The sequence below is a fragment of the Hemitrygon akajei genome, chromosome 12 (genome assembly GCF_048418815.1).
Source record: "Hemitrygon akajei chromosome 12, sHemAka1.3, whole genome shotgun sequence".
In the NCBI taxonomy this organism is placed as follows: Eukaryota; Metazoa; Chordata; class Chondrichthyes; order Myliobatiformes; family Dasyatidae; genus Hemitrygon; species Hemitrygon akajei.
The window spans coordinates 31,451,514-31,476,376 of NC_133135.1; the positions used below are offsets into that span (position 1 = coordinate 31,451,514).

The 24,863-nt window shown below is 38.4% G+C and overlaps 1 protein-coding gene across 11 annotated transcripts in view; it reads left to right on the forward strand.

The window, feature by feature from the left end:
* LOC140736843 (CMP-N-acetylneuraminate-beta-1,4-galactoside alpha-2,3-sialyltransferase-like) overlaps positions 1 to 24,335 on the forward strand; it is a 542,908-nt gene extending 518,573 nt beyond the window's left edge. For all 11 annotated transcript variants that reach the window (XM_073062828.1, XM_073062823.1, XM_073062829.1 and 8 more), the window contains one exon: positions 14,838 to 24,335. In XM_073062828.1, coding sequence (XP_072918929.1) covers positions 14,838 to 14,927 — 90 coding nt within the window. In that variant the 3' untranslated portion in view covers positions 14,928 to 24,335. The remainder of the gene's footprint in view (positions 1 to 14,837) is intronic.
* Positions 24,336 to 24,863: the final 528 nt, after the last annotated feature.

Below are 24,863 nucleotides of genomic sequence, written 5' to 3' on the forward strand. Positions count from 1 at the left end.
TGGATTGCTTCTCGCAGGCCTGCAAGGAATTTGGTTTGACTATCAGCCTGAAAGAAACAAGTGTCTTGGGACAAGATGTGGAGACACCACCAGTCATTGCCATTGATAACTAAAAAATGGATGTTTTTCATCAGTTCCTTTCCTTGGATGCAGAAGTCGACAAGTTAATTGGGAAGGCTTCAGCAGCTCTTGCATGCCTCACCACACAAGTCTGCAAGAATTCCAAACTCTCATTCAAAATAAAAATGGCAGTGTACAACACCTGTGTCACCAGCACACTACTGTACAGCAGCAAGACCTGGACAACATATGCTAAGCAGGAGGTAAGACGCTACACCTTCCGTTTAAGATGCTTTCGTCACATCTTGGACATCTTCTGGAGAGATAGAGTGCCCAAAGCCAATGTTCTGACCAATGTGCTGACCTCCCTAGCATGTACACCCTGCTTGGGCAACAGAGGCTACACTGGCTGACCAATGTCGACCGTGTGGAAGATGGCCGCATCCCAAAAGACATCCTCTATGGTGAGCTGGCTTCAGGCAAGAGAATCACTGGTGGCCTGCAACTGCACTACAAGAATATCTGCAAGCGGGGCATGAGTGCACTAGACATCAACATTGAGTTCTGGGAGGAACTTATAGCCAACTGCAGCAGATGGACAAGCACCCTGAAACAACACCTTAAGTCAGATGAGGAAGAATTCTTGAGAGCAGCAGAAGACAAATGGGTTCATAGATTGCGACCTTCGCAACAGAGACTGTCACTCTCGCATTGGTCTCGCCAGCCACAGATGGCGCTGATAGCAAAGACGCAGCATCCAAGGTCGACCTTCAACAATGGAGGGTCGCACTAATATTAACTTTACAATCCATTTTCTGTTGCTAGTTTTAATATGTGACAAATCATCGCATCGGAAAGCTGTTGTGTAGTTGTAACTTAAATGCATGCAAAAGTTAAAGGCAAGAGAGTGAATACAGAACTAAAATATCTTCCAGCCATTGGAAAAGTTCAAAAGGGATTTTGATCTATTCGTAGCCTTTGAAGAAATGTAGTATGGGGGGCAAAATGATGCAGGAGGTTGGGGGTGGTGTGCAGAACACTTATGCTACAGTCTGGATTTCCCAGCTTTTCCTTCAGTGTCATTTGCAATGAACTCACCTGAAGACAATCTTTGACCTGTCTTTACATAAAGTTCTGAAATATGCAACAATAAATTAACCTGGGATAAGGATCTATCTTTAGCTGGAAACCTGAAACAAAGGTAGCAAATTCTGGAATTAACACAGTCGCATAATCAGAATCTGTGAACTGAAAATACTACTGATGATGTTTTCAGGATTAGAAACTCAAAGATTAACATACTTTTTAAAAAAAAATTGGAAAATCTGAGTAGTGGGAGAAAAGGGGGGGGGTTGTGTTCACACACACACACACACACACACACACACACACACACACACACACACACACACAAATTGATATCTTCCTATTGTCAAGGATTTTCTGTTCCTATGTCATGTGTTTCCATGCTCATGCCTTCAGTTCCACCACCCCCTCTATCCCCAGGTCTTGTTCAGTAAATTATCAGCATCTGTGAATTGGAGAATAAGTATGTGGATGTCATATGAGGGTGTTGGCTCTTCCTGAATGCCACACCTATCAACACAAAATGCTAAATCTGCGTCAGGTGGTTTGCTGAAGATGCCCTGCTTTCACTTCTATTCTGTCAGTTCTGAAGTAGCTACTGAGGTCAGTATGAAATGAGCACAATAGAATGAATATGGGGCAGGAGGTACTTGATCATAGGTGCAGTTAGGGAGTTTAGGTGGTGCTGGATTTCTTCCACTATCCATGAATGGATTTGGTTGCACTCAGTGAAGGAATTTGAGATTGTTAATGCCATCCCAGATACTCTTTCTGAACTCTTAACAGCTGTAGAACAGGAATTCCCATGAGTCACTCGGTTTATTATACCTTTCCAACAACATTTGTCTTAGTCTCACAGCTGATTTCACAGTCTTGCCACCAGACCAAAATGACAAAGAAATCAAAGGACCAAATGTCAATTTAAAAATAATGAGGCCTAGGGAGCAGACAGGACTTGTGGTGAAGTTCTAAAGCTTGGCACAAATCCATAAGCCCAATGCCCACATTTGGCAAGAGAAGGATGTGTCAGAGGACACCAGAGATACTACACTCGTGACCTTCTGCAAAAGGAGGTTCACATACAGTGTCATTAAATACAGATAAGTCCATGCTGCTTGCCACAGGAATTTCAGAGGTCCTCCTTAACCACCTCTCAGTGACCAAAAAAATTGCTTCACTGTCTGGATTCTGTCCCTGTGGAAGAAGGATCACAATGACAACTCCAAAAAAACTGCAGAGAGCAGCAGCAATCATTTTCCATGGCCTCTTTAGACCTTCACTCTTTGAATCAAGAATGTCTGTGGAGAATCTAGTTGGAGTTTGATTACTCTTAGACACTTCTCTCCACCTGACATTTGCAAGATATGGGTAGACCATCCAAGCCGTGATCTTGACAGGTAAATCCACAACAGATTCAGCTTTGGTCCAAAGCCTGCTTCATTTTGTCCCAGTACTTTCCTCAATCCTTCTTACTGCAATATAGCACTTAAACACCAACAGGCTTTCCAGTGAGGACAAACTTCAGTTTGGTCATTGTGCGGCAGCTGGATTGTTCACTATTGGATAAGAAATGAGGAGAGGCTGGATCTTCTATCCTCCCCAGTCACAGTACAGGAAGGCCTATTATAAAACTTATATATAACCATTCTGATACGCAACAATTGCTTCAATAAAACTTTTCTAATCTGGCCTGTCTCATTTCCATATTTAGCACACTAAAGTTCTGAAAAGCTTATTTTATACATAATATTGATGATTGTCTTTATTCATAGAGTAATGGACACGGCACATTCTACAGTTGAAACTGATGTATTTTGAAGCAGGATTGCAGCTTTTGCAATTAAAATAATGCCTGTCACAGATGATATTAAGGCCACAGTACAAAATGTTTCATTCTGTGATTTTAATTCAATGGAAATGGTTGGAAACTCCTGCCTTCAAGATGCCAGCACTAACCAGTCGTACCTCAAAGACCTCTTGGCCTATTCTTCAGTAAGGACCATACATCATGTCATGTAGCCCAGTGGTCCCCAACCACCGGGCTGCGAGGAAACGATATGAGTCAGCTGCACCTTTCCTCATTTCCTGTCACACCCACTGTTGAACTTGAACTCACGCGAGGTCATTACCCATGCAAGGTCATCAGTCAGTCATTAACCTACAACTACTCAATGGGTAAAAAACAAACGTCGCTTGAGAGTTTCTTTGGAAGAGGTGGTAGGGGACATAAAAGGCCTAATAATGATGATAACGCAGAGACAGCTGAGGCCAAGACTGCAAAAAAAAAAGAAAGCTTCCTTCAACAGAAAATATGATGAGTCATACATAAAATTTGGCTTTAATGCGACCAGTGACTTGTACGCTCCAAGCCCCCTGTGTGTAATATGTGGAGACAAGCTGTCTCACGAGGCAATGAAGCCATCGAAACACTGCTGGTGCACGTGCGATATGTATTTCAAGATGATGTGCACGAGGATATGTTGTGTGCACTGCTGCTGCCAACAAACACAACTGGGGCAGAACTATTCAAGTCTTGAATGATTACATGTCATTCTGTGGACTGGACATTCTGTGTTGGAATATGCACAGACGGGGCTGCAGCTATGACTGGACGGCTGTCTGGTTTCACTACCCGAGTCAAAGAGGTTGCTCCTGAATGCCAGTCTACACACTGTGTCATACACAGGGAAATGCTGGCTAGCCGAAAAATGTCACCTGATCTTAACAGCGTATTGAGTGATGTTGTTGAAGTTATCAATCACATCAAAGCAAAAGCCTTAACTCACTTCTGTTTGAGCAGCTTTGTGAGGAAATGGATGCAGAGCACAAACGCCTTCTCTTTCACACTGAAGTCAGGTGGCCAACAAGGGGGAGAGCCCTGGCCAGGGTTTTTGAGTTAAGAGAACTGCTACAGAGATTTCTTTCAGGAAAAAAGTCACCACTGGCAGCACACTTCAGTGACAAGGAGTGGATAGCAAAACTCGCTTATGTGTGACATCTTCAACCTGCTCAGTGAACTCAATTTGTCACTTCAGGGGAGAATGACAACTGTTGGCAGTTAAAGTGTCTGCTTTCAAAGCCAAACTGGAACTGTGGGAATGGCGAGTGGACAGGGGCATATTTGACATGTTCCCAACATTAGCTGGGATTTTGGGAGAGACTGAGGCTGCACTGTCCTCCTCACAGCTGGTGCGCGACACTTATCTTCACTGTCCCGACAGAATTCGAGCGTTACTTCCCAACCGCAAATGACCCAAGATGTGCAAAGGAATGGGTCCGTGACTCATTTGTGAATGTCCCCGGTGAATCATCCATTTCAGCACGGGAAAAAGATCAACACCTCGAGCTTGCAAATGACCATGGGCTGAAAAGTATGTTTGACATAACATCTCTGCTGGCATTCTGGATCAAAGTCAAGGCTGAATATCCTGAGATAGCCACGAAAGCACTGAAAACGTTGCTTCCATTTCCAACATCGTATCTCTGCGAAGCGGGGTTTTCTGCAATGAATGCAACGAAAACTAAATTGCAGAATAGACTGGACATAATGAACCCCCTTCGAGTATCACTTTCTCACATCACCCCTCGATAGGACCGTCTTGTTGCAAGGAAGCAGGCCCAGGGCTCCCACTGATTTAGCGATATTGGTGTGTTGCAATGATTCTATATGTTCATATGAGGAAAATATGCGCTGTGTGTTTAATATCCAAATGTTACTTAAAATGTTATGATGGTATTGACTTATAAGTGACTTATCACTATATTCATGCGAGGAAAATATGTGCTGTGTGTTTAGTACTAATTTTTTTAGATAAACCCTTTTAGAAGCAAAATTGAGTGTATTAGCCAAAGTGACTTGTAGTTGACTTATCACTTATATTCCAGTCATGATTAACACCCCCCCCCCCCCCCGCTGTCGGCAGGTCCGCAAGAATACTGTCAATATTAAACCGGTCCAAGGTGCAAAAAAGGTTGGTGACCCCTGAAGTAGCCAATAAATACCCTTCTCTCAGGAATTAGTTTGCTTACATGCCTGAGTGACATTCCTCCTCATACAGATATCAACCTGTAATCTACTCCTATTTAGAGTGTAGAATTCCCTGGTAATCCTTGACATATTCCTACAAGAATTAACAAGTTCGACAATTTTATTACCTTACGGACAACTCCAAGCTTCAGTGAAGACTCTGTAATGACATGTAAAAATATGCAAACTCAGACAAGTGGTTGAAATATTTCGCATAATCTCATTTAAACTAGTCTGAAATATAATTTTTAAAATTTCATCATTGAGTGATTTGAAGACTTTGTGTGAAGCAATTTACTTTTGGAACGTATATTTAAATGTGTTTTGCCATTTCAGCTTTTGGTATTACTACAGGTTCCACATGGCATGGTGCAATAAAACTTTAGCCTCAAAGGTTGAACCAATAAACCATCCATTTTTCTGCTTTTTTTCCTTTAGCATATTATTATATATCTTAAGTTCCCAGATGGCAGTAAAAAAGTTACATTTTAATTTATGTGCATTTTATCCCTTACCTTGAAGTAGAAACTTGGAACTTGTACATAGTGAAGAACTTTACCTAACAACAACTCACTCTATATAATTGGGGGAGGGGAGAGCTAACAATGTTCAATAATTCCATAAAGTCATGCACTTAATACATTTACAACTGAATAAATTGGAACCTCATGTGCCATACAGCAAATTCTCAGACTAACACTTCAAGTGGAAATAATCAATAACTCACCAATGATTCACTGAAAATTTTATGAGTCCAAGTTTACAATGTGACCTCAATGTAACTTCAAATTCTCTACTATTACAAACTGTTGTAAATATCCAGAAAAGCTCAATCCCATGAATGGAGGCTGCAGATCTCTTAACTCATGTAGAACTGATTAAATTAGCAGAGGGTAAATGTTCTTTTTTTTTGTGAACTGGGTGTCATGTTTCTGAAATCCTGTAAAATTCAAAAATTGCTTAATGTGCTAGGTAAGCTGAGCCTAACATACTTATATTTTATTACTTATATATGCTTATGGAGAGTAAACTTACAGTGACTCTTATTGCATACTGCCTTGCAGAATGATGATTGGCTAAAAATATCCAGTTAAAATGTCATTCCTGCACATTATTGATCTTTCTGTACAGGTACATCATTATGTTGCAGGCAGGAAACAAGATCCATGTACACATGAATGAAGGTTAAATAAATGGTATCTAACCACGTATTCTCATTAATGGCATATTCACCTTGTCGAGTGAAAATTTCCATATCAGTTTTCTGCAGTGACACAATGCAATGTTCCTTTGTGAAATCTTTCTGAGTAGGAGCTCACATTGCAGTAAAGCCTCCTTTAAGTAAGTGCATTGCTACTGCATCAATTTAAAAGAGATTTGTACTGCTTTGTCCGTTCAGATATCGCTTCGAGAACTCATTATCAAGAACTCTTTGATGGATGGGAAAGGAAACAAAGACCTTGCAAATGTATTAGTGTAACAAAGAAAATTGGAGCAGGGAGTAATAGAGATAAAAGGAAGAGGTTTTTGGATTAACAGTAAATGAAAGAACATCTAGGGAAGATTCAGAATACATTGTATATTTGATGAAATGCAATGAATGTCAGATAATCATAAATGGGAGTATGATTATGACACAGGTGGGCTATTCAGCATATCGAGTCTATACTATCTGCAAAAGAATCATTCTGGTTAATTTAACTTCCTGACTTTTTGAATATAGAGTTGTAGATTGCAGAACCTCTTAAGAAAAACCACCCGAGTGGAGGAAAGTTCGCAGAAAATAAATTAGGAGAATTAGAAACTGTCTAATGCAGTAATTCAATGGAACTGCCCTAACTCCAGAAATAATTATCAAAAAGAGTTGCTTCTTGGCAGAATTGGTGGCAAGCATTCATAAAACTCCACAGGTGAAAAGAGATTTACCATTTGAACTATAGAAGATTGCAGGTGACAGTCGCAGAGATTTAAAACTACAACTGATACCTGTTTTAATTAGTGGGTTAACGGAGAGGAAGTGTAGCATTCCAGCCGGGACCAACAATTATGGTAAAAGTGTGTATACTTAAAGAACATGTTTAAGATTAATTGTTCAGAACCACAGTTTTCAAGCCTGTTTCTGCAAGCTATTTTTAATCTGCTCAACAACCCCACAGAGCATCTTAACGCTCTGAAAATATACTAAGGCATTTCAAATAGAATATATTGATGTCGCTCCACGCACTGAAATAATCGAGCAATTGAGCAAACATCTGGTCAGACAAGTAGGTTTCAGCAAAATGTAAAGCAGGGACACAGAGGGTTTAAGGAATAAATTCCAACATTTAGTAACTCAGCAACTGAAGGCACAACTCCTAGTAGTGAAACAATTAAAGGTGAGAATGCTTGAGAGGCCAGAATTGGAGTAGTGCAGATATCTTGAATGGATGTGAAACGAGGCAGAGGACTGAAGATTTGAAAACCAGAATGAATTTCTTAGGGATGTTCAAGTCTTCAGCACAGATGTCTCTGAATCATGAAGTTTATCAGTGGATGGAATGTTTACCAGCCTACAAATCTTCCACATGTGCTCACCTGCTGTGAAAAACTTCATTTTGTATGTCATCCACACAGATCATTTTAAAATATCAGTGCATCGAGATGATACAAGTGATAGATCACTAGCAATGCAGACTATACAATAGTGTTACAATTAAAGATCAGGTGCAAGGGCCATGACAAGGTAGACTGTGAAGTAACAAGTTCATCTTTATCATACAAGATGTCCATTCATTAGTCTTATAACAGCAGATAGAAGCCATCCTTGAATCTGGTAGTGCGTGCTTTCAACCTTTTGTATTTTCTGTCCAATGGAAGGGAGTGAGAAGAGATAATGTCAGGATTGGGAGTGGACATTGATAATGTTTTCTGCTTTCCTAAGACAACAGCAGTTGTGGCCAGAATTAATGGAGGGGAAGCTGGTTTAAAAGATAGATTGGGCTGTGTTCACAACTCTCTTCAAATACCACGCTCGATGGTTCTGTATAAAGTGCTTTCTGTACAAATTGGCAAGAGTCAGCGGGGGCATGTCGAAATTGCTTTGACTTCTTGATCATAGTGTCAAAGTGGTTGCACCAGGACAAATTATTTACTCCAGCTCCAGGAATTATGCTGGGAATCTCCCCTTGAGGACATCACTTGTACATCTAACTAGTTCATATTGTGTTAAAAGACTGACAATATAAACACAGCTAAAAGTGCAATACAGTACATCAGAGATGAATGCAGATCTTAAAAGTACTGAACACAGTAGTCTAGTTTAATTAAGTTGCCAACAATCTTCATTATTTCCTTACAAATTGGCTAAGAATCAATTTGTCCCCCCCAGAATAAGGTCATAAGGACTTTCTGAAATGTTGGTGTTCAAGGTCAAGATTTACCTCCTGCTCAGATGTTTCACATCATGTCTGGACACCTATCATGTTGCAGGTCACTTAATCTATGTCCAGGAACAGGGCAAAATTAGTGACCTCTTTTGCCATATAATTACCACATTGTCAATTGGGAGTGCCAGAATAGCAATATTTCTGCATTCTGCTGATTAAATCCAGGAGACTAATTTGTATCATATATATAACCTGCATTTAGATTTTACCTTTGAATAAGTGATGGGGAGCGAAAGCAAGACTGGGGTTCCATTTGTTCCACATTGATACGTTAAGTGAATAAATTCCTTTTGATGCTAGTGGGAACTTATAGCCTAGAAGCTACATATTCTACTTAATTTTTTTTTCAGTTGATGGAGTATCTGTACAAATCAGTTGAAAGATAGTGGCTGGCTACTCAAGTCAACTTTCAGTTCTATACTGATTGTAAATTGTGCAGGAGAAGGCACTTTTAACACTACAAAATGTTGAACTCACACCCACATTCACCATTACCCCCAGACTTACCAGAAGCACATTCTTATTAGCCTGTGTGACCTCAAGTTGATTGGTGAGATCCTGAGCAATGCTGGGGCCTTAGATTTATGTAGTGTGTCACGGATGAGTTTGAATAGGCTGCATCCACAAACGCATTTTGAAGGATTATAACATGAGAACCATCTTTACTGGCTGTCTTCTTAGTCCAAAAATGATTTTAAAATAAGTTATTAAAAAAATAAAAGAAATTTAAAATCAAATATTTGAACAAGAATAATTAACTTTTCTCTTTCCCCACTGAATAAGTTTGAAGATCGTTTACCAAGTAAAACCTGTGTGGAATCAGGGAATTTCACAGATTCCATGGAGTAAATGCTGAGAATCTCATTAGGATCATGCTTTACTCCTGGTTTCCATAGAAAACTGGGATATGGACAACTGAGTTAGGGAAATCCTGAAACATTTTGACTCACTTTATGAAGTATCTTCAGTTTCAAATAATATTGTGGGCATTCCTCAACAGAGGCGGGGAATTGGTCCTTTGTAAATGAGAACAGAAGAGTCATGAAGAGAATCATCCCTCCAAAATGCTGGGGGGGGGGGGGGAATATGTGACAGGGAGTGGCATTTTGTTGGAGCTAGCAGAAATTGAGAAGCATGATTCTTCCATTCGCATGCATCACTTCTCAACTTATGGCTATTTCCCATGTAACTGCAGGAGGCACCAATTGCATGAGAACCACATGTTCCATGTGGTTCAGGTGAAGGCTCCTGGATCTGATAGATTAACAATTTCCCTTCTCACAGATGCTGCCCAACGTGGTCCAAGTGTTGGGCAACAGGGTTGGTGCAGATGGGTTTCCACTGGTGAGCATGGATGTGTGGGCTGAATGGCCTGCTTCCATGCTGAATGTTTATTTGACTCTAGGTTCAAGATCTACTCTTTCACCTCCTCCCTTCCCACCATCCAGGAACCAGATTTTCCTATTGAAACAGTGACCATCAGACACCAGAAATGGACAAATGCAGAGTTCCCAATGTGTTCCAAAAGCCAAAGATTGCACATTCTGAATATGAAGATTCTCAAACGCATTGCATGACAGAAAGGATGAAAGGCACAAGGGGTAGGATTCTTAAAAGGAAGAATTGATAAAGCAAAAGCCTTTCTAAGAAAAAAAAAGGTGTGGAGTGTGGCTTTACAATTCTACCGCCAGGACTTAAGAACTTTTTAAAAGCTATTATTAATGCTTTTTGAGATAGTGATTTAGATGCATATCATATTTTTTACTGAGTTAAGTATTGTATGTAATTAGTTTTGCTACAACAAGTGTATGGGACATTGGAAAAAAAGTTGAATTTCCCCATGGGGATGAATAAAGTATCTATCTATCTATCTATCTATCTATTTATATGACTTGGTTATGTTGTCAGTAGCAGAGTTTGAAATTGGGTCAGATAATAAGGATTTTTGGGAATCAGTACAGACAGCATTGATATATCCATCGGGAGGTAGGAAAAGAAGAGGACGTTGGCTGCAGATGGCTGACAAGGGTCAGGTAGATGTTAGTGAACATGCCATGCCAATGTATCATTTGTGGCTGAGGAGAGAGATGATTTGGACTAAAATCAGATGACGTGATTCATAGTTTTGGAGTGATTTTTAATTTCGCTCATTTGAATTTACCTGATTATTTTTATGCAAAAAGATTTATAACCTTCTTGTAAGAGCCCATGGATTGAAACTGTGATAATTCTTCCATCACATTATCTGTATGCTTTCTGTAGATCATACAGCAGGAGGATTAAGTGGTAATCTATTCTAATCTTCCCTAGTAATAAGGAAAACATTGTCCTAAAAGCTTTCTTTTTCCCCCGAGAAAATATTTGTGGTCTATTGTATTTGAACAGTTTGAACATTTTTATAGGATCCTTTGGTAGCACATCCCAAGTTGCTGCAGTGGGACACTTCAAACAGAATCCAGCAGTTGAATACATAAAAGATTAGGGCAGATAGTCAAAATCTTGTTCAAAGTATGACTGAACGGGCAGCAAACAGGTTGTTCAGTTTCTGCATTCAATTCTTATTTGGATGAGACACTTGGCACAACAGTTATAAATTCCTACTCCATCTGAACGCATATCCTTTGTGCTTAGCAATAGATTTGCAATAAGCTAAGTGGGCACAATATTATTTTGCAATCTAAATGGATGATGATGAGAAAATGTGGTTGGAGGACAACAGATTTTGAGAGGTTCCATGTTTCACACAGTTCCTGATTTAAAAATCAGTTCCTTGAAGGTCTAGCTGTCTGGATACACAAGCCTGGGCAAACTGTTGTTCATGTAGCAATCTCACTCTCTCCATGCATTTGATGAACACAAAGGAATGGCAGAGACCGATACAGTTTGGTACAAGAAGCATTGCAGGAGCTGCCAATCAGCATTGGGCTGAATGTAGGACTGCCTTAAGGACTCCAGCTCTGGAGTTTTCCCTCAGAGTTTACTCCCGAAGCCTTCCCCATGAACACATATAGCCACAAGGCAGCGGAGGTTTGAGATCAGAGTTTTCCTTCGCCTAGGTGAGCTGTCAACCACGGCTGACGAGTTCCATCTGCCTGAAGCAATGGGCTTTAAGGCGCCAGTAACTTACCATTGCCCCTTCTCTTGTCAGCGGAAATGGTTCCGGCAGGGTTAGTAGCTAAGCCACACATGAAGGGCAGGAGCTGGACTTGGTTGTCAGAGGCTACTTGAGGCACACACCAGTGGAAGCTTTTAATAGGTAGTGGGAGCTTGTCCCCATTACCACCATCAGCTATAACAACCTCAAGGAACCAGCATCACTGGTAGATAGGGCCATAAAGAGAACTTCTGGCTTTCATAGATCAGAGTACTGAGTACTGGCATGTTCCATTGAAGTTGCTTAAGATGTTGGTGAGGCTAAATCTGGAGTACTGTGTGCAGTTCTGCTCACCTGCTTAGAAAGACATCATTAAGATTGTAAGAGTACTGAGAAAATGTATAGGGATGGTGAGTTATGGGGAAAGGTTGAACATGTTAGGACTTTATTTCATGGGGCATAGGAGAATGAGGAAAGATTTGATAGAGCTGATAAAATCACAAGGGGAACCTCAGGGGGTACTTGTTCACTCAGGGGGTGGTGCTAATGTAGAATGAGTTGCCAGTAGAAGTGATGAATGTGGGTTCGATGACAACATTTAAAATAAGTTTGATTAAGTATATGGATGGCAAGCTATTGTCCAGTGGATAGTTGATGGGATTAAGCATAATAACAGCTCAGTACAAACTCGATGGGCTGAAAGGCCTGTTTCTGTGCTGTAGTGCACTATGACTCTATCTTATATCAATAGCAACAGTTATAACAATTTACACTTATATAGGTCTACATGTCTGCAAACTTAATATCTACCTTAAAACTGTGTTATATAACCTAATATTTCTGTAAAGCTCTTTAGGATGCTTCACTGCAATATAACTACGTAGTCTTCAAATGCAAGTTGTTTTGGAGTTTGTGTTCAAACCAGTTAGAAAAAATTCAAAGTTTGGTTTTGGAAATTCAGTTTCATTACTCCACAGGTATTCATGTTCAATTTTTTTAAAACTCATAACAAATACACAGTAATCAGAAATATTAAAATTTCAAAGTAAATTTATAATCAATGTACATATGTGTTATCATATACAACCCAAAAGTGAATCAATGAAAGATTGCACCAGTGTTCAACCAGCGTGAAAAATACAACAAACAGTACAAATATGAAAAGAAAGAAATAATAATAAGTAAATTAGCCACCTGGAGACCCACTATAGACGATCCCTTTGGAGAACATCATACTGAACTTGAGTGATTGCACTACTAGATGTGTATGAGATAAGAGGCATAGATAAAGGCCTTTTCCCAGGATAGAAATGGCTCATACAAGGGGCATAATTTTAAGGTAATTGGAGGAAAGTATCGGGGGAATGTAAAGGATAAGTTCTTTACACAGAGAGTGGCGGGTGTGTGGAACACGCTGCCAAGAGTGGTGATAGAGGCAGATACATTAAGGGCATTTAAGAAACTCTTAAATAGGCACATGGATGATAGAAAACTGGAGGGTTGTGGAAGAGGAAAGGGTTAGATTCATCTTACAGTTGGTTAAAAGTATGGCACAACTTGCTGGCTCCAAGATCGCGTACTATGGTGTAATGTTCTATGTTCTGTAAGTAGATAGGGTGGTAATGAAAGTTTATGTTATACTTGACTTCATTGGTTAGGATGCTGAGTACAAAAGTCAGGAAGTCATGTTACAGCTATATAAAACTTTGGTTAGGTGACATTTGGAGAATTGCTTCTGGTTCTGTTGTTTCATTACAGATTGGGTGTGTAGACTTTGGGGAGGGTGCCAAAGATCATGAAGATGTTACCTGAATTAGAGGCTATGAGCTATAATGAGAGTTTTGACAAACTTGGATTATTTTCTCTGGAGCACTGGAGGGACAGCCTGATAGAAGTTAATAAAATGTACAAAATTAAGGGAGGGAAGTTTAGGGGAGACATCAGGGGTAAGTTTTTTTTACACAGAGGGTTGTGAGTGCCTGGAATGACTTGCCAGGGATGGTGGTGGAGGCTAAAACATTAGGGGTATTTAAGAGCCTCTTGGACAGGCACATGGATGAAAGAAAAATGGAGGGTTATGGGGTAGTGTGGGTTTAGTACTTTTTTTTAAGGATTATTTGGGTCGGCACAACATGGAGGGCTGAAGGGCCTGTACTGTGCTGTAGTGTTCTTTTCTATGGTTCTAAGCAATAAATATCAAGAACATGAGATGAAGAGTCTTTGAAAGTGAGTCCATAGATTGTGGGAACATTTCAATGATAGGGGAGGTGAAGTTGAGTGGAATTATCCCCTTTCTTACAAGAGCCTGATGGTTGAAGGGTAATAATTGTTTCTAAACCTGGTGGTGTAAGTCCTGAGGCTCCGTTTTGATGTGCCGTATGGTGGGGAGGGTTTTACCGCTGTGATGCAGCCAGTCAATATACTCTCCACAACACATCTTTAGAAGTTCGTAGAAGCTTTAGATCTACGTAATGCCAAATCTGCGCAAACTCCTAAGGAAGTAGATGTGCAGCCATGCTTTATTCATAATTGCACTTACATGCTGGGTCCTCCGAAATAATAACACTGAGGAATTTGAAGTGGCTGACCCATTCCACCTCTGATCCTCCAATGTGGTCTGCTTCATGGACCTCTGGTTTCTGTCTCCTGAAGTCAATAATCAGCTCCTTGGTCTTGCCTACAATGGCAATGTCAGCAAACTTGGAATATGGCATTGGAGTTGTGCTTAACCACACAGTCGTAAGTGTATATTATACTCCAAAGTTCTTCATATTTTAATGCTTAATAATTATAGTAAAAGCTATGTTAACTTTACCTGGAAATAGGACTCAATCCTAAGCATCAATTGCCCATCTCTCTCCAGTGATACTGTCTGACACACTGAGTTCTTCCAGCATCTTTGTTTGTTCATTCTAACTGTCTATTCATCCACAGTTCAGGAACTTTACTTTTTATGCTTAGTTAGTAAAAGATAAATTTGACTTTTGAATAAAGATGTGTATTTAAAGAAAATTTTTGGTTCCAACTAGAAGGATAACCATGTGTTTATCAGAATTTGACCAGGCTATAAGATGTATTTTGAAAATATCTGTTACCTTAAATGTGATAATTAATTTTTGATGCTCTTTGAATAATTTCTTTTCAGTCTTGGACTCATAACATTGGAAAGGAGAAAGAATTCCTTAGGAAATTGGTGAGAGGACAAGTGATTACAGACTTGACAGCTGGGATTTGAAGCAACGTTGTTTCCATCCCAAAATAAATTTGGGGAAGAAAAAGCAAGCATGAAGAGGAACATCCTGTGGACTTCAGAAAAACTCTGTTGAATATGAGGATAAAGCTTTACCAAACTACAGGGGAGACTACACATCTCTACATAAAACCTGTCATCTTGCATCAACACTATATTGAGGGGGCGGGGAGAGGGGTTTGGTGGGAAGTGCTGGAATTTTGTGCAGTTGCAATTCAATGTTCCACCTAAGTGTGCAATCAGAAAAGAAAAATACTGATCAATGTGCCATAATTACCTCTGGAGAAAGAAAAGCAACAGGATTGTTGAGGTATTTCTCTTTTTATAGCTTGAATGTAAAGAATTTCAGAAGTTGCGTGGACAAACACTTTTACATTGCGTCAACATTTTAATTTAATATTTCCTCTCCCTGCCCCAAGATCCATGAGACTGGTGGTTCTGTCCCAGACTGTTGATTAATTGCTGCTATTCCTTTTGGGGGTAGAGGATATTTTAAAAATGTTTTTTTGTGTGTCAGTACAGAAAAGATGCTGTGAAAGCACTTAAGTATGATGAACCTTTTGACTTCAAGAGCAGAAGATTGTGTATTACTGGTAAAAATTTTGCTGTGTCAGTGCTTCAGAGAGCTGCTATCACTAGTTTTGCAATGGTCAGAGTGGAGGGCTCAAGGCAAATGCAGAACAGAAATCTTTGTTCAAGTACTAATGTGACTAATGTTTTAGATATATTCTGTTAAACACATTTAGAGGTTCATGTTTCCAGCTTGTTAATTTGCTTTGCCAGTTTTGACATGTAATTGATTTTCTGTTAGAAGGGTTTAGAACAGAAATTAATTTGGATACCCAGTTTACAATAACTAGTTTGAAAAAGAAAACACTTGCTTTCTAGCTGTTCATAAGGCACACCTGTTGTTTAAATCTACACTCCACTGTCCAAAATTAATTTTGTTTTTTTGTACACAGATGCACCACCTAGGTAATTTTCAGACTTGCTTCTTCCTCCCACCTTTCTATGTACTGTGCAAAAAACATGGTGCAGTGATTATAAGTCAGAATGCACTGACGGACGATACTGATGTCAAAGCATTAAATCTTCTGTGTTAGACTTGAGGGTTGTCAGCCATGTGATTGAAACATTAGGTAAATTATTGCTAGGTTATCACTCTATCAGAAATTATTCTTAAATATTTAGTAGTTAACCTACTTCACTCCTGTCAACTATATTTTTCCTTAATTTTTCCCCCATATTTGTTCAAATTGAAAATAAGATAACTATTTGAAATGAAGACTAAATCCACTTGTATAAACCTGTCCTCGGCATACCTTTCTTACCAAGATCTTTCAAAGGAGGCTGTTTGGCAAATCTTATGTTACGTGTTCTCAACACCCACTCTTCTATCAGTGTAGACATACATACCTATCTAATTGAATCCATTATGACTTCATTAAAGAATTGTCATTTGATCCATATAAAACATTAAGAATGGCTACATGTATCCAATAGAAGTAAGTAAACTGTTGTGTCACAACTATGGCAAAATTAACCTACTTTAGGTAACTATGATTCATTTTAGGAAAGGAGTAACTGATAGAATCACACAAAGCCAGAACTGGGAGCAAGTTCTTCGATAAAAATCTTCCAATTCCAAACAAAACTAGCAGAGTAGTGTAGCTCCCAGTTTGTGGACTATGTATAGTCTAAATACTATTGTTATCATTTTCTCCATTTTATTTGTTACACTGATATGGATCATATTTCCAGGTCATTATTCTCTATATTATTTATTGCAATTAAATTCTTTAATGTGTGAACTGACCTTTCTTATTGGTTCATGCCATCCAGTTAGCATGTTTCACATTAATTTGAAGAGGCCATGAAAGCTGAAAGTGTATAAAAATAGAATTAGAGCTTTCCGTTTATGTGATCAGTTTGGTCCTCAGAATGATAATATAAACTGTAAACAGACCAAACATAGAGGAAGAATGTGGGAATGTGCTGTTGATCATTTGGACAAAATATAAACCAAACAGAACATATATAGCTGAAAATGAAGCTCAAATGTACCTAATTTTATTATTTCAATACTGCTGTACCTTTTTTTCCCGTATTTTGAAACTTGTATAGCATCAATGTAAAAAAATCTATTTATTTCTAGCTTTTATTTCGCGGCACTTCCTTGCATTCAAAACTTCTGCTGGTCTGGGCTTTAAGCTGCTACGAAATCATCCAGCTACAAGGATTCAGACTGTTGAGTATCATGGCCTTAATGTGGATATCGTTCTTACTGCTGGCCTGTGAATACTTGTGCATGCTCACATAATTTAAGTATTTTAAAGTTATCACTAAATCATTTTCAGCGTAAGAAATCACTGCTTCAGGAGGAAAGTAATGCATCTGTCTAGCATTGCTCCCTTGGCACCAACTTTTTCAACAATGATTGGTTGCAAGCATATCTTGCAGAGAAAAAGCACAATTAACATATCTTTTCCAATGCTGACAAACCCTAGGTGCCTGGTTACACAGTGTCTTAACAGTTCTTCTGTCATTCACACTCAAGTACTCTGTAATAATCATTACATTAATTCTTTGCAGAGGGAATACTCATCATAAATTACTTTATTTAACAACTGGTGTTGGGACCAGCATACTGTACCTTGACCTATTGCTCCACTCCCTTGCCACTGAATGGTCTTACTGATCAGTCATCCATTGTAGTTCTACAGCAAAATGACAGAAAATAAAAATAAACTCTAATGAATAAAAAGTTATAACAGGATAACATCTGGTGAGGAGTTCCCAAGCTGCCTTACCAATATGAAGAATAGTTAAAATTACAAAATGGCCTTTTTTAACAAGGCAAGAAAGCTTTATCTGTGACAACAACTATGCTGTTATTTTGTGGTAGTGATAATTTAAACTGTTTCAATCTAAGCATCTCTGAATGAGTAGGAATTAATTTTGTTTTCTCGGTAAACATAAATGAAAGATGGGTTCCTGACTTGCATATTAAATGGTATTCAACCGGTGTACCAGTTTTATTTACATATTAAAAGTAGTCTACCAAAACCTCATGTAATTTTTTTCCCTATGTAAATAGTCTTCATTTTATTTCCAGGTTTAAAATGACAGTCTTTGGTAAGCTCTAATCAAATTTCTTTCAGCTCTCAGCCAAGTCACTTTGATTCACATATCAGAAGATGTGCCCATTGGAGAGTACCTGACCTATTCAGCAGGATTAAAACAGCAAATGCTGGAAATACTCAACGGGTCAGACCACCTCCATGGAAAGAGACAGAAAGCTAATGTTTCAGGCCAAGGGACCTTTATCAGAACTGTGAAGTGGATACTTTAATCATATTATATTCTAGGGGAGGGGAGTGTGTCTGCTAGAGTAAAACTGAAGTGATCATGGAGATTTATTATCACTGATATATGTTGTGGAATTTGTTTTGTGACAACAATACAATGCAGTGCTATAAGTAATGGGCCAAATGGCCTTATTCCACTCCTATATCTTATCTAATTAGAATAAAAAATATATATTAATAAGTCATGCAAAAAAGGAGCAAATATAGTGAGATTGTATTCATGGGCCGTTAGATCTAATGGCGCAGGGGAAGAAGCTGTTCCTAAAACACTGAGTGTGTGTCTTCAGGCTCCTGTACTTCCTCCCTGATGGTATAAACGAGAAGAGACTTATCCTGGGTGTCCTTAAGATGGATGCCACCTTTTTGAGGCATCGCCTTTTGAAGATGTTTTCAATGCTGGAGGGGACCACAGTGGAACTGGCTGAGTTTACAACTTTCTGCCTTTTCCAATCCTGTGCATTAGCTCTTCTGTGCCAGATGGTGATGCAACCAGTGAGAGCGTTCTCCACAGTACATCTGTAGAGATTTGCTAGAGTTGTTGGAGATATACCAAGTCAACTAAAACTCCTCATGAAATATTGCTGCTGCCATGCCTTCTTTGTAATTGCATCAGTGTTGAGCCCAGGATAGATCTTCAGAGATGTTGACACATGGGAACTTGAAGTTAAATCTTCTAAAGTTGAAGATTTCAAAATTAAGTGTATAAGGCTGCAATGTGCCTAAGTGAAAGATGAGAAGCTGTTTCTCAAGCTTACATTCAACCATTGACCAGATAACCTTGTTTGCAGCTTATTCCCATGGTCACCCTAGTTTTACCCTATCAGGGACATTCCCTCCCCAGCCTTCCTGCAGTTTTACAAGCACTTTTTCTCTCCTTTGCAGTTCTAATGAATGGTCTTTGAGCCAAAATACTAACTGTTTCTCTTCCACAGATATGGTTTGACCTGCCAGGTACATCCAGCATTTTCTATTTTCATTTCACCTTTGCAGTATCTGCATTTTTCTTTCATTTTCACTATTTGGCCGATAACTGACATCAGAACCTTTTGGAATGGGGAGCTGAGCTAAACTCAATCTGTCATGCCTACATAAATGTTACTATGCACAAGTAAGCCCAGCTTTTCTTCCAGTTTGCCTTTCTTTGCTCTCCAGCTACAGAGCTTCACATCAGATGATATAGAATTGTTGATTCCAGTCTTCTTGCTTATTGTATTTACCAAGAATAAAACTATTTTGATCAATATTGCTAATCATTCTTCATTTTCTGCTCCCATCCATTTGCATATCATATTGATGACCAGTGGCTTTGAACTGATAAAGTTTGCTTTGTGAAAGTTTGGTAAGTAAAAAGTGATTCCATTTAACTGATCTGTGCTTATTGGGTGTATACTGGAATATATTCTAGCCTATTTTACAAATCTTAATTGTTGTGCCTTTTTAAACATAATTGTATAACATAAAAAATAAGACCTGAACAATTTTGTAAATTGCAAATATGTTGGTTAAGCAATTTAATGAATTTAAATTTGTTAACTCAACAGCCATGTCAGTTTTGAACATTTTACCTTTAGCTGTATGAGTCTGCCGTAAGCTAGAGAATGGTAATGGTATGGCTTATTTTAGAAAACGTTCTTGTTGCTTGGAATTATTCTTGAGGATTGAAGAGATAGAGAGGTAGTAGCATCTAATTCCAATGTTTTGAATTTCATCTAAATGAAATATTTATATCATTCAGAATCTAGTTTGGAATGGGATATTTCTGTCACCAAAGAAACAAAGTGAAAATGAAAGCTTACCTTGACTGGGCATTTTATCTGCTGGCAAATGATCTAAATTATTGCAGTATCATTGTTTTCTTGGTTATCAGACAGCCTGCTGATTCTATAGTTTGAACCTTTTCCTATGTACTTTACAAAGGTTTTAAAACTGTTTAAAATGTTTTCTCTCTGGATTTGGACTTGGAAAGATCTCACTGCTGAGACATCTATATTGTCAGAATCATTTACTTCACCTGATATTGTTGATTACATTAGTGACAAATTCCTCATGGTTGGGAGAATAAAAGGATATGTTTAGCGTTTCATCAGTAAGTGGGTCAGTTTTCACTGAAGGATGCAGTTCAACTGAAGTCATTTGTTCACAAGAAATGTTATCACTGCACTAATCAATTGCCAGTCTCCACATCTTTAAGGAATTTTGATTTATTAGGGATAAGACTTCTCAGGACAAACAATACAAGGTTTCGACCATACGTGCTTATGTCAGTGCCACAAACAGATATGTCTTTTTTACATTTATATTGAAAAATAACAGTTCTTTAAAGAACTGAGATCCTTTCATGTCTGTAACTGGCATACTATCTGTTCTGAATACTAAAAACTTCGTCCAGCTTTTATGACTAGCAGTAGGTCACAAGTTCAAATCCCAGCCATCAGCAATACTCAAACTAGTTCTGTAAGATTGCAGTGCAGTAGAGAGAAGTAAAGCTGTGATCGACTTTGAGGTAATTCTGCCAGTCCTTCAGGGTTATTCTAGATTCTTCAGGAATCCATCTTCTGCACTCTGAGTTGTCAAAAACGGACATGTAAAAACATTGTAGATATTTCCTCTGAACACATGACTGGTTATGAAAAATGATTCACACACAAAAGTTGTGAGAGTGAGTTAAGGGTGGAAGAAGCAGAGCAAGGCTGCAGGTGACAAATAGTCTGGTGAAGTCTTAAAGAATCACCTGTAATTAGAGATGACATTCCTCTAAAGTGCCATTTGAAGTATATGCTCAAGGCATATTAGTATTATGAAAGCAAGAGGCTTCCCTCTGCAGATCTCACACTAACTGGTTAGCATCATGTTGTCACATCAGCAAAGTTAAGTTTACTTTGAATCCGAGTGGTAGGTTTTTATCATTTCTTATCCTCCTACCCTTTAGCAGTGTAATGTTATCAGGTTTCTAGCTTGAATATTTCCAAGCTGATGCCATACAATTTAATGCTCGATTTATATGAAGCTCTAACTCTCCAGGCTCCAGTTCAGAATAAGGTAAACATTCAATTCCATAATAGGGACACACAAGAGACTGCAGATGCTGGAATGTGGAACAAAACAAAAGCTGCTGGAGCAACTCAGGCATAATCAACGGAGGCGAAGAATGGTAACATTTCAAGTTGAGACCCTACATCAGGACTGAAGGCAGAGGGAAGATGTGAGAGGATTGGGTCAGGTAGATTATAGGTGGAACCAGCTAAGGTGGTTGATAATGGGCAAGTGGAGCCCACCAGACTCTGTCTCTAAACTCTGCCAGCTGGCTCCATCTGCCCATCAACTGTCCCTCATCTGGTTCCACTTATCACCCCGACCCACCTCTATCTCTCCCCACTCAGCTCAATCTGAGGCAAAGTTTTGACTGAACCATCAACCATCCTTTCGTTTCCACAGACCCACTGAGTTTCTCCAGCAGTTTGTACTTTCGCTCCAGTTTCATTGTGGTCGTTGGAAAGATTAGTAAATAAATCCCTTCACATTCATCCTTTTTTTAAACCCTGGATTAAGCATAATTCTGGTTTCTACAGCTAAGAGAGAGTCTTCCTGGTAAAGGAAGAGAAGCATAATAAGCTGCAATAATAACATTGTAAAATGGTCAACATAAGAGTTGCCTGCTCACTAGGCTGAGGACTATCATGGTTTTCAGGTATTTAATTGATATAGATTTGACCATATTTAAAACCTGGAAAGCTGTGAATTGGTGTCTGGTGTAAAATGACAAAACCAGTAATATTTTTGATTTTGAATCATCTTGTTTTTATTGACTTCCTTTGAGCTGATAAGAACTGGAACAAATTGTTGTTTTAATATAGCAATAGCCAAATTGTATTTGCTTTTGTACATTTTGTTTTGGCAGTCATCATCTGAAATAAGTAATATTTTAACACTATTTAGATGTTTTCAACCAGCTTGGAGTTCTACAAAACTAATTGAAACAGCAGTAAGAACTAGCCTTTGTTGTACTTTGTAGTGACAATCCTAAACTGCTGCTCAGTGGAGTTATCGAAGGAAAAAATGAACAATTAAGTTTATGGATAATTAAAGTGGTCAGAACTGGAAGAGATTGGAACTCCCAGCAGACAGAAAGAGGTTAGAGATTTAGGGATGATGATTGCTGTGCAAGGTTTTGAACAAGAATGAGAACTTTGAAATCAAGATTCTACCTGTGCATTCCCCAGTGGAGGTCACCAAGTAGTGTGTTAAGTGAGTGTGATAAACATGACAGGTTTGGATGAAAAGTTTTGGCAGGTAGAAGATGTGATCACAACCAAAAGATTACAACTATTAGGTATAGAAAAAACAAAGAGTGAAGCTTACTTTCAGTAGCTGAGCTACAGTAGAGCTTTGGGTCAGAGTGGTGGAAGCAGCTGAAGTTGTTAATAATGTGATCATTAGCTTATTTCAAGATCAAACAAGACCAGTTCTCCCTACAGTCTAGCATAGCCTTGAGACAGTGGAGATGGTATTGGTGGATAGGACGTGGAGTTCATTGTGGAGACCATTATCTGTTTGCCTCTCTTCCATTACCCAATGAAGGACTTTCTAAATGACTAGTGATGATTATTTTTAGGTACAAACAATATTCACAGACAGATCTGAAAGTTTAGCTAGATACTCCAAGTTAAACCTACAGCTCTTTTTGTGAAGGTTTGTGCACGTCTCTTTATGCCAGTAATACTCAATTTAAATATCTAGTTTTGTTCTACCTCTTTACAGTCAATGGATTATTGTGCGAGTGTAGCTTTCTGTGCTGTTTGGCAGTTTTTTTGAGATATTATTTTGAATAATAATGAATGATAAACTACCAGTTATCGCTTGTTGTCTCTTTCCTTCAACCCTTCACCTTGCAGAGTGCTACAAATTAAGCTATGAATCTCAGCACACGTCCATGTGAGGGAAAGGCTGGTAGGGAGAATTTTTTTGATAATTTGTTGATTAATACATTGAACCGGTTGCATTTTGACCGGAAACTACCAACCCATTGTCTGTACTCTTCTTTGAAAAATACTATGTGGGCTTTTTATTATGTGGGAACAGGCTGGGGATTGTGGGTTGGGTTGGAATAAATAAACTGCAAATAGGTAATAGTAATAATAAAAAAAACATTGTTCCAAAATGGATTTCAGAGTTATTAGGTAGAACAAGTTTTATTGTTGGAAAACAGCTTAACTTTGTATATTTTTTGTAGGTAACTGAATCGCAAACTTGCACTGCTTTATTAGAAATAATTAGACATTGTTTAAGACATGCATGTATTATAAAAATATTGCATAAGATCATAATTTTCTCTTGATGAAACAGCTTTTTTAAAAAAAACAGTGGCATCTTCAATGTTGAATTAAATTATGCATTGCAGACCACTCGGAATCAGTTTTTTAAAAATGGTAACTACCATAACTATAGTAGAATCCTTATCAAAAGCGATTTAGAAACTTACTCGCCTATTACTGCATGGTGCAAGAAGTGTAAAACTCTTGAGTAGTGTATGTTTCAAAGCTGACATTTCTAGGACATTCAACTTGAAACACAAAATAAATTGGGAACTTACATGTTAGCAGATCTCTTCCTTTTGAGTTACTCCAGGACAACATTTTCATATGTTTATCTCTAAAAGAAAGATATGGTCTTGAGTAACAAGTGATCAGTGTAACCAGGATGTCAGATGGCAAAGAAATGGCTTGAAATGGACACCGTTATTGTGAATCAATGAAAACTACCCCTGGTACTTTATGTCAAACAATGAAGTTATAACAATTAAATTGTCTCACTTACTAATTTTGAATTTAACCATAAATAAGTGAAATTTTAAATTTCAGAGATATAAAATTTAATGTTTAATTGTCCTATTTGATGGAATCTTGTCTGTTTATAGGCTCTGCTATGTACATTTCTGTTAGAAACACTAAGTTGTACTGGACTGACAGATCGGATTAAATGTAACTGATTATGTATGTCACTGAAGCAATAAAATTATTCAATCATGGTTTAGACTGTTTTCTTTGTTAACTCTTCTTACTCTTCTTAATTTTAGTGCTGTTAATTTCCTCTTAACCTCTGCAGGTTTTAACACTATCTTGCAAGAAACACAAAAACAGCTTTACCCTTCTTATGAAATATCTCTGGGAAAGTACTTTTCGCCAAAACTCTGCTTAAACTGGAAGTTTAATGTTTAAGAAGAGAACAAAAGGTGGAGAGCAGGAGAGATTAGAAGATGAAAAGAGATGATAATATAACACAAAAAGAAAGTTAATGGAAGAAAAGAAATAAGATAGTCTTGGAGGAGTGTAAAGGAGAGAAACTTAATTACTGTCTATTGTAAACAGAGAAAATACCTTGAATTCTGGAAATACTTGTTTTCTGAATTTGTTGAAATCAATGTTGAGTCCAGAGAAGCCATTTGGAAGATGAAATGTTGTTTCTCAAGCTTATATTTAAGATTCATTGCGATAGTTTAGGAGGTTAAGGACTTAAATATGATTGTGGAAGCAGGACATAGAATTTGTGTTCGGTG